We start from the raw sequence: 9,621 nt of genomic DNA, 5'->3' as shown, positions 1-9,621 counted from the left end.
TCCCGAAGGGAATTTCTCCCCCAGAACGGTACATGAACCAGCCGCGTCAGCCTAACCAGACTGTGCTAGAACATTTTTTACAATTCGTAAACGCTTCTCCGTCGACGGTAATATATGCCTTTGTCCAGAGGACTCCACGGATTTTATTTTTAAACCGAAGATATGCCGATCATCGGCTCTGATCATTTGCCAACTCTACACCAAGTTATAATCACAAGGGGGCAGATGATTTATATATATATATTTAATTTTGTTTCGAATATATATATATATATATGCTTATATATATTTATGTTATATATATATTATATTATATATATATATATTATATATATATATATTATATATATGTATAAATATTTCTCGCTATATATCTTTTTTGTTAAACATTTTATATAATGTATGTATATATATTTGAAAGCATTTCATATATATATATATACAAAATCTATATAGATAATTATTTAGGAGTCTGCAATCATCTCCTCGAATAAAATTTACATCAAGTTTCATTACCACGATAAAATCGAAAAAGGATGCATTTTCAGGGTAAAACTCGATCGGCAATCACGTTCGATGGAGTTTACACAACGGTTGCCTATAGCGACGACGTCTGTCTTTTCTCTAATTTTCATGTTCCACGAGCGACGTGTCGAATTAAATCTCTCTGCGCCATTGTAACGTCATTACTAAATTTCTAAATCGAAAGGGGACATAAGTGTGCAACGAACTACTTCGAGTATGTCGAGTGTGAGTTCGGCACGCGTGCAACCACCGACGGTAAGTCTGTGTTAAGAACAACAAAGAATTTTTCTTTTCTTTTTTTTGTTTTTTTTCGACTCGAAAAAAAAAAACGTAACAACGATCATAACTTCCTCTGATCTGTTTTACATTAACGCGATCATAAAATCAAAATTTCTGATGCTAAAATTGTATCTCCATTAAATATGCATATGTTTTCCATGCGCACATTTTGCATCTACGAATGAATAATTCAAACGAATAGATCATGCAATTTTTTTCGCGATCAATGAATTGAAAGGTTATAAGGAATAATTTTACGTATTGACGTACAAATTTCAGATTCTTTACTGATCACTCTATCCGATTTCTGACTCCTTAAATTCGTAATAACGCCAGGTACCATTACGTGATGCTACTATGTAATAAAAATCGAGAAAGAGCGAAAGAGAGACAAGCTGGGCCATCGTGGATTTACTAGGTATTTACGTGTATATATATATATATATATATATATAGACGTAATATATACACGTATATATATATATATATATATATAGACGTAATATATACATGTATATATATATATATACATTTATATTATATATTATGTATATTATATATATTATATATATTATATATATTATATATATTATATAAATATATATATAAATATATAGACGTAATATATATACATATATATATGTATATATATGTACATATATATGTATATGCAAGATATTTTACAAGAAAAGAGATACGACGATAATTAGTAGAGATAATGAGATTGCAATTAGCTGTTAAAGTACACGATAGTCGAGCTATCGTGTCTCTTTGTCTCCTTTGTCTACGTCCTCATCGTAAAGAAAGAGATAGATAAATGAGGTATAATTTGCAAATTTCTATATCGTATAGAAAGTGCAGAAGAGTAACGAGCCATTGGCAACCGAAGAACAGGCATAATGGCAATGGCTGTCGAGAAAAATTTAACATCCACGGTAGAAAATAAAAATAAAAGTTCACCTATCCAGCAGGTACGTCACTTTTTAACGATGATACATGATCTTTTTTATATATATGCGATCGATCAAGCGCAGGCGAGATAAACGAACCTTCGATTATCGTAAAAAAGAGTTTTTTTTGTTTACCTTCCTGAAGAGGTTTTTGTAGTTTTTAAAAGTATATATGTGTACCAAAGTATATAAAAATTGACATGAATATGTCTTAAGAGATTCTATGCAGCTAGAAAATTCAAAAAAATTTATTTTCCAAAAATATTTTTATTTAATAGTATGTATTATCCTTTAAGAATATTTTCTGAAAATTTTATCAGAAAATTTCAAAGAACCTCGCCAAGTTTACATGTATCTTAAACTAATTGTTTTCTTAAAACTGTTTTCTAAATCAGTCCCAATAATATTTCAAAAACTGTTAAATCAACTTGAATGAAATTTAGCACGATTATTTTTCATAGTATTATTTAATCTTTAACGTATTTTTTAAGAGCGATGGATTTTTTTAATTATTAAAAAACTATTGAAATTTTTTTCGAAAATTGCATGGGAAATTCAATCACTCATTTTTGTATAAAATAAAAATATTAAAAATTGACTTCATGAAGGACTGGTTATTTAATATATGTAATTTAAGAGCTTTTTTCTTCGAAGTATACATTACCATCATATTAATGATTTTAATGATATTTTATTAATAAAATAAATTATATACGAAAAGGAATTAAAGGAATTGCCTTTTCTTAATCCGTCTAGATATATGTAACCTCTTAATGATCTAACCAACGAACTGATTTCGTTTTTTTTATAAATAAAATACAATTGTCTCCTTTCACAAAAATTCTTATTATTTCATCAGGAAAATTTCTCCAGTGAAAAGGAACAACAGCAAAATGCTTTAGGAGACTCTACTACAAAAACACCAACTAATTCAACTCGTCGTTTGACTATGAAAGTAACGAATAAAAAGCCACTTAGTTCGATATCAATGACGAAGCAGGCACGCGATCTTGAAAAGCAATACTATGTAAAAAAGAAGAGTTTTGTATTTTTGAAGAAACAACTCGTGCAAAAACAAGTAGGAATTATTTGATAAATTTTTTTATTAAGAGCCAAAACTGACATAACGTCATTAATCTGTCTTTCTTTTGTATAAGAAAACCACACAAGATTTATACGAAGATATATCTCAGTTGCGTGACAAGATGATACTCAATGGTGTAAAGGATCCTGGGAGATTGGAAGAACTTAAGATCATAGAAATCGACTCGTCAAAAATTCCTATAATCGAGCCAAAGGTTCAACAAGCTGTTTCTAATGAGCAACAAACAAAGATTAACAAAACGAATAATCTTAGCATTAACGTCAATAATAATTCTAACATGGACAACGAATTCATAATAACTTTGAACAACAAACTGCAAGAAATATCGAAGAGGTATCAAGATCTATGCGAAGAAGCACTAAGAAAACATACATTTATGATCGTATCCTTGGAGAAGAATTTAGAAGAAGATATTGACGAGTCCAAGAATTCAGAATTTTTAATGCATTTAGAATCTTATCGAGGTGACAATACATCTTTAAAGACACATTTGGAAGAAATGAAGTCTGCGCAATTGGAAGCTATTAAAGAACTCGTAAAGGACACTTGTGATCTTTACGACGAATACGATAATTCTCGTATGCGTATAAAGGAACTTAATAACATGTTGGATGAACAAAAAGATATCCGTGAACAATTGGCCGTACTTTCAAATGAACTTCAGAGTGAACGAGAGAAGCACAATGTGACGAAGGAACGTCGTTTGCAGAACGAGGGCCAATTGCAAAGGGCTCGTACGAAGATCCGTGATCTGGAGAACAAAATAGCCTGCGACGAGACGAAGATACAACAGCTGCAGACCCAGAACAAGTCTCTCGAGAATCAACTGAAAGTAAAGGAACAGGCAATGGAGCAACGTTTGAAGGATATGCAGAAAACGATAAGGAACAGCGAGAACCTCGTTACGAAAATGGAAAAACAGCGGGACAGCTTCGAAGCACGGTTGTTCTCTTTGTTTCTACCGAATAGCCAGTCGCTCTGATCACTCTCTGACAATCTAAGTCTCTCTCTACACAGTCTCTTTCTCTTCGCTTCGCTTGCTTCAGGCTGATGGAACTGAAGGAAACGATGAACAGTAAGGAAACCACTGCGGAGAATATCACGAAAAACATGAACGACCAGATGGATGCCATGATTGTCGAAATGGATCTGGAGAAGAAAAAGAGGTAAAGAATGTTTCATTAGATTCGTTAAGTATGTACGTTGCGCGAAAAAAAAAACTTTATCAATTTTTCCTGAAACACGTCTATCGCAAATGAACAAATTAATGAAATTAATTTCTTTCTTCAATATTAGAGAATCAGAAGACATTATTATCAAAATTCTCGTCATACAATCTTTATATTATATCTTCGTACGTATGCGTAGTAATAAATATAACCGATAAAAAATTTAAATACGTTGTAAATCAGTAGAAAAGAAGCTAACTTGGTTATTTAAACTCGTTAATGGTTCTATTCTTATCATTCAATTTTAAATGAACGAAGAGTTAATAGAACACGATGGAAAATCCTTTGAGCAATTTTCTCGCGAAGGAAACGAATTACTTGATTTCTAAGGGGGCATTTATGTAAAATGAACAATTCGGGTCTATCTTGCTGAGAAGATTTTCTTCATTCCTGATATTAACATATCTCTTAGAAGAGATCAGATTTGGAAAGACATTGAATAAAATTAAATCATGACACACACGATTTAATTATCGAGTTCGATCAAATAAAAAAGGATAAGTGATGATGTTCACCTTGTATGCTGTCCGATAAGTGCACATATAATATTATGTTCTCTGAAGTCATAATTAGCTTAAATCAGTAAAGCAAAGCCCTTGATACTATAATACCACTTCATTTGATCTGTCATGCATCAAATTCTAGTTCGTTCGAGAATCTTTACCAACGTACGTACACTGATGTTTTTCAAACATGTGAGATATTCATTATTATACGTCCAATCGTACATATTATTAATATATATTTTCAAATTTAATAATTCCTTGAGATTACGCTAGAAATTTTAATAGGGAGGCTGCAGAGAACGAGTTGTCCATGATGCAGGAACGCTACAAGGAATTAGAAGCAACGAGTCAAGAAATGTGTAAACTTTTGGAACAGAGTAAAAATTTTGCAATAACAGGTACATTATTCTTAATATTTTATTATTTTTTATTTTTTTTTTAATTATATTATTTCGTAAAAAAACTTCTCTTACGCAAGATGGCAGTCATACGGAAAACGAGATTCGTCTGTTCAATGACCTAAAACTAGCACGAGAAGAAATTGAAAAACAGAAAGGAATGATACTGAAGTTACAACAGGAGAAGGAAGAAATCACTGCAGTGATGCATCAGGCGGCTGTTAGTTTGCACTACTTTCGGGACATGTCCTCGTATAAGCCATAAAAAAGCGATCGTCAATTCATTAATCAAATCTATCGGTAAGACAGTAATCGAGCTACATTTTATGATCTTTCGTCATTTCATGTTCGAACAGAATAATTCGGAGGATGAATCTAAGGATAAACTAGCTGCAGAACTTATGATCAAATCTAAGGAAATTCGTGACATCACTATGAAGCGTAATCACTTGCAACAAATAACAGAAAATCTGTATGTTTGGTCTTTTTGTTTTTCTTAATTTCTTTCATTAAATTTAACGAATTTTTTAAACACGTTCAGCCAAAAACGAAATAAGTTATTGGAGGGACAAATGCAGGACATCCAAAATCGTTTACAAGTTCAAATAAAAGAGGGTGGGAAAGCTGCGATTGGCGCTTACGTTATTGAACTTCAGCAACAGATATCCGATCTTCGTAATAGTTTAACGGAGACAACAGCACATACTGCGGAGTTAGAAACAGCTCTTACACAAAAGCAACTTGAGCTTGAACAACGTGATCGTATAATGCGCGAACAAAGTAAATTCCTTAAAGTTCGAGACGAGTTATTGAGTCTTTTGAAAGGAAAAGATGGGCATGCGGATAAAGATATTTCGAACGATGACGAGGAACATCATAAAGACATAGACGAAGTAAATAAATGTTTTATTGATTAAAATATTTAAAATATTGCTTATCTGAATAATTTTTTGCGATTTATATTAAGATCAACAAACAAATCGTTGCGAAGACAGAGGCTATACAAGAATTGTACGCGACTTTGGAGAACAAACAGATGCAAGTATTGCGCTTGGAGAAAATCGTGAAACAAATGGAGGATCATCAGGATCATGCTCAGGCTCAACGCACACGTTTGGAGAATCGTATCGCTCAGCTGGAACTGGCTCTACAGGAGAAAAACAAGGATCAGCGGTATGTTAGGGAACGTTCTTCGTTGTCGATGTCGAAGTCCAACGCGACCAAGAACGATCATGATCAAAGATCCTTTTCAAAATTATCCCACAATTACAAAGGAGCGTTGTTGCGCCCTATGATGCCACCTACTTTACAACGCTCTTTAACTTTACACTCTTCGCCAAGGTCACTGTCAATAGTGCGACAAGATCATCATAACACTTGTAGTTCCAATTTGATTCGTAATCAGGAAACTAAATCAAAATTCTTCCCTTTTACAAAATCAGATTCAAAAACTCGTGAAATTTTTGTTTCTAACGAGGATAAAACTTATATCTGCAAACGTTGTCGGCACGAGGAACAACAATTTAAAGAGCCTATATTGTGGCTCGCGAACAGAAAGAATCCTAATAATGAAATACGTGAATCTTTGTATACTTGGCTTCTAGATTCGACAGAATTTGAGATCGTCAATAATTTACCTGAGAGATTTAATAGTTCCTCCTTGTATGGTGGTTCACTATCTTCACTCGAAGAAAAATTGCAATTTTCTAATGTCGCGCATTCTCACATTAAACATAATACAAATGAAAACGTAGACTTCACTAATGTTAGAACAAATCGCGATCGTAATCATCGCTCTCGTCGTTCTTCTTCAAAAACAAAATAAACTTCTTCCTCGCGTCAAACACAGTTCGTACGTTGATATCTAAGAACACATGATCCGTTCGTTAATGCAACAATCGCTCTTTTGTCCAAGTCTAAATGTTTATTTATTCTTTATAAAAATATATTTTCTCGTCATTTTCTGTAATTAATGATAAGTCTTCCGTTCTATATTAAAATATACTTTATTGAAATTAATTTCTTGTACCATTGCAAAATTAAGACATATTACAAAATATATTTAATATATTATCAGGGTGGTCTGTTTTGATAGGCTACGTACTCTTTCTATGTGAACTGACCGAAACCATCACTGGCGTTAAGACAGATTTGTTCCTTACAAAGTGCCTAGCCTTTGAAACAGACCAACTATTAATTTTACTTACCTGATTTATTATGTTTTTGTGTTTTAGGAGTAGAGGGTTTGGCATCCTGTAAGAAACATTCTTGTCACCGCCTTTACTTGCTCTCTGTAGAATTAAAATTTTGTAAGAATTAAAAATACATATATCATTTTATATCATTTAAGAAATTGTATGCAACTGTACTGAATTTTTTTTCTGTTAATTGATATGATAGCATAGATATTTTATCTATAAAATACAAATGCTATCATAAAATATATAATCAATAATGAAGTAATTCACATTTCTAAAATTTATTTAAATTAATTCCCTAAGAGAATTTTATTGTATCACTAGAAATTACATTAGATAAAATCCTTAACTTTTGAATCATTTATAACTATATACACCTATACAAACGTATCTTTGTACAATATATTTATATTAGAAAAGTTTATAAAATAAATACATAATCTAAAATGCAATTAATTTATATTACTTGTATTAATTACTGTCGTTGTCACTACTGTCAGAATATTCTGTTAATAAAGAAAGACCATTTCCAATGTTATTGGAAGTAGGCACTGTATTTTCACAATTATCATTAGCTTTAATTTTGTCACTCTTTGAATTTATTTCCGGTAACCTAACAGTCTTTTCTGAAACTTCTTTCTCACTAATGGTATCTGAATTAGTTTTTACACCTAAATTTGCTTTCTTTTTAACAATAACTAAATTCTTCTTATTAAATGATGGTTTGGTATCTTTTAAAAATATTGAACTTTTAACAATTGTATTTGTACTTGTAGACGGTCCCGATAAATTGATATCAATCTGTTTAAAAAGAAAAAACATGTTAATTATATTTTAAAACATCTTAATAAAACGGAAAAATATAAGTAAACGTACAGTTTCTTTAAATTCTGAGGAATCCTCTCTTGAATCTAAATTGTTACTCTCTTTATCTTTTAATTTTGTTTTAAGCATTTTTTTGGGAGGACTGCTTTCTTTTTCATCTAATTCCACAATTTCTTCTTCTACAACAATCCTTTTTTGGTTTTTATTACCAAATACTGATTTAATATATTGTTCATCTAACTCTTCTTGCTCTTTCTCTAGCCTCTGTTTAGGTGTGTTAAATTGTTCTAACATTTCTTCCAAATCAATCGCCTGTAATAAACGACGATTAAGGTCCTTTAACTCTTCCAAAGATTCTAATAATTCCAATTCTTGTTTAGATTGTTGCGTCCTTTTCTCCAAAAGCTTCATTGGATTTGTAGCTTCTTCTTCTTTTTCTTCATCTTCTTCTCTTTGTGCTTGTTCTTCAGCTAGCTTCAAAGCCATAAAATTCCTCGTTGCCCCAGCTTCTATTTCATAATCTGTATTTTTTGGATCGGTTTTGAAGGATATTTCTTGTAGACATCGTGTACATTTTATATAAAATCTATAAATACGAATTCCTAAATAATCGTCGCCTTCAACATCCTCTTTACGCGCGTTAAACTTCTTTCCTTTGTATATATATTCACCGCATGTTTTACATCTCATATTGAAAGGTGCCATTAATCGAACTGTATATTGTCGATTCCGTGCTAATTTCATGCGCGGAATTTTCGATGGATCAAAATCCGGGGGATAATATTTCTAAAATATTTGAAAACAAATACGTATATTACATCAATGTAATTATATGATTAAATGAATAAATTAATTGTGATATTATACTTACATTCAATACTTTACGTTCCGACATTTTTCTTTGTGTAGTGTATTACTTATAACTGTATAAAGTACAATTTAATTTAGCAGTAACTATATAAAATGTTCAAAGTTAACCTATCTACTTATCACCTTTTAATAGTTTACTACACTTCTCCCACTAAGAAAATAATTATTTTTCGTGGAAATGAACTGCACATGTGCTGTGTCTTGCTTGGAGCTATTATGAATTACTTGTGACGACAGCTTAAATGCTGGAGTTAACATTAAAGCGAGTTGCAACAGCCAATCAATGTGCGCCGAAGACCAACCATTCATGAAGATCGTATGAGGGAAAAACACTACTACTTTGTGTCGCATCTAAGGATAAATTATCGTAGACGTCTTTTTGTAACTGTTTTTCATAATTATAAACATTTTGTTATTTGTTAATTCATTCTCTTTAATATTCTATTCGTTTATTTAGTAAATATGTATATTAATTTGAATTTATCATAAAAAATTTCGTTTTTTTTTTTTTCTTAATATGCAAGGAAATTATTAGATAAAATCCCTACACATTCAATTTGCAAAAAATACTTATATTTCGAATATTTTACCAATTTTATGATTTTTTACTTTTAGAAGAAGTCTTTTATTTTTAACGAGATTTTTCCATGAGATTTTAAATATTTATAAATACAAATAGATAAAAAGAAAAATATTAATTATTTCCTCTTTAGTTAAACTGAACAAAACTTCGAAA

The 9,621-nt window shown here is 31.2% G+C and overlaps 2 protein-coding genes across 3 annotated transcripts; one reads left to right on the top strand and one right to left on the bottom strand.

Moving 5' to 3' along the window:
- Nucleotides 1–660: 660 nt before the first annotated feature.
- Nucleotides 661–7,439, top strand: LOC118439704 (uncharacterized). Its single transcript, XM_035861674.2, has 12 exons — nucleotides 661–780; nucleotides 1,084–1,222; nucleotides 1,657–1,775; nucleotides 2,614–2,832; nucleotides 2,912–3,801; nucleotides 3,906–4,025; nucleotides 4,880–4,992; nucleotides 5,073–5,212; nucleotides 5,349–5,464; nucleotides 5,534–5,885; nucleotides 5,960–6,165; nucleotides 7,227–7,439. The coding sequence occupies exons 3-12, from the start codon at nucleotides 1,704–1,706 to the stop codon at nucleotides 7,249–7,251; spliced, it is 2,253 nt and encodes a 750-aa protein (XP_035717567.2). The 5' UTR covers nucleotides 661–780; nucleotides 1,084–1,222; nucleotides 1,657–1,703; the 3' UTR covers nucleotides 7,252–7,439.
- LOC118439708 (splicing factor YJU2) lies at nucleotides 7,018–9,184 on the bottom strand. 2 transcript variants are annotated; one of them, XM_035861680.2, is made up of 4 exons: nucleotides 8,887–9,183; nucleotides 8,067–8,801; nucleotides 7,657–7,991; nucleotides 7,018–7,283 (listed from the first exon to the last, which is right to left on the bottom strand). In XM_035861680.2, exons 1-3 carry the CDS (start codon nucleotides 8,908–8,910, stop codon nucleotides 7,662–7,664), a joined length of 1,089 nt encoding a protein of 362 aa, XP_035717573.1. In that variant the 5' UTR covers nucleotides 8,911–9,183; the 3' UTR covers nucleotides 7,018–7,283; nucleotides 7,657–7,661. The 2 variants fall into 2 exon arrangements, with proteins under 2 accessions (XP_035717573.1, XP_035717572.1); XM_035861679.2 differs by lacking the exon at nucleotides 7,018–7,283 and having other exon boundaries at nucleotides 7,581–7,991; nucleotides 8,887–9,184.
- Nucleotides 9,185–9,621: the final 437 nt, after the last annotated feature.

This window comes from Vespa mandarinia, chromosome 2, assembly GCF_050613455.1.
Source record: "Vespa mandarinia isolate Hongniang chromosome 2, ASM5061345v1, whole genome shotgun sequence".
In the NCBI taxonomy this organism is placed as follows: Eukaryota; Metazoa; Arthropoda; class Insecta; order Hymenoptera; family Vespidae; genus Vespa; species Vespa mandarinia.
The sequence above is the reverse complement of the archived record's forward strand: the minus strand, read 5'-3'. Positions and strand labels throughout refer to the sequence as shown.

Bases quoted from the DNA above. Each gene is read 5' to 3' on its own strand.
- LOC118439704 (XM_035861674.2), top strand. From the start codon at position 1,704: ATGGCAATGGCTGTCGAGAAAAATTTAACATCCACGGTAGAAAATAAA. The intron at 5,465-5,533 runs GTATGTTTGGTC...AAACACGTTCAG, and splicing joins CAACAAATAACAGAAAATCT to CCAAAAACGAAATAAGTTAT. The intron at 6,166-7,226 runs GTATGTTAGGGA...TTTGTGTTTTAG, and splicing joins GAGAAAAACAAGGATCAGCG to GAGTAGAGGGTTTGGCATCC.
- LOC118439708 (XM_035861679.2), bottom strand. From the start codon at position 8,910: ATGTCGGAACGTAAAGTATTGAAT. The intron at 8,802-8,886 runs GTAAGTATAATA...CAAATATTTTAG, and splicing joins CGGAACGTAAAGTATTGAAT to AAATATTATCCCCCGGATTT. The intron at 7,992-8,066 runs GTACGTTTACTT...CTTTTTAAACAG, and splicing joins CCTCAGAATTTAAAGAAACT to ATTGATATCAATTTATCGGG.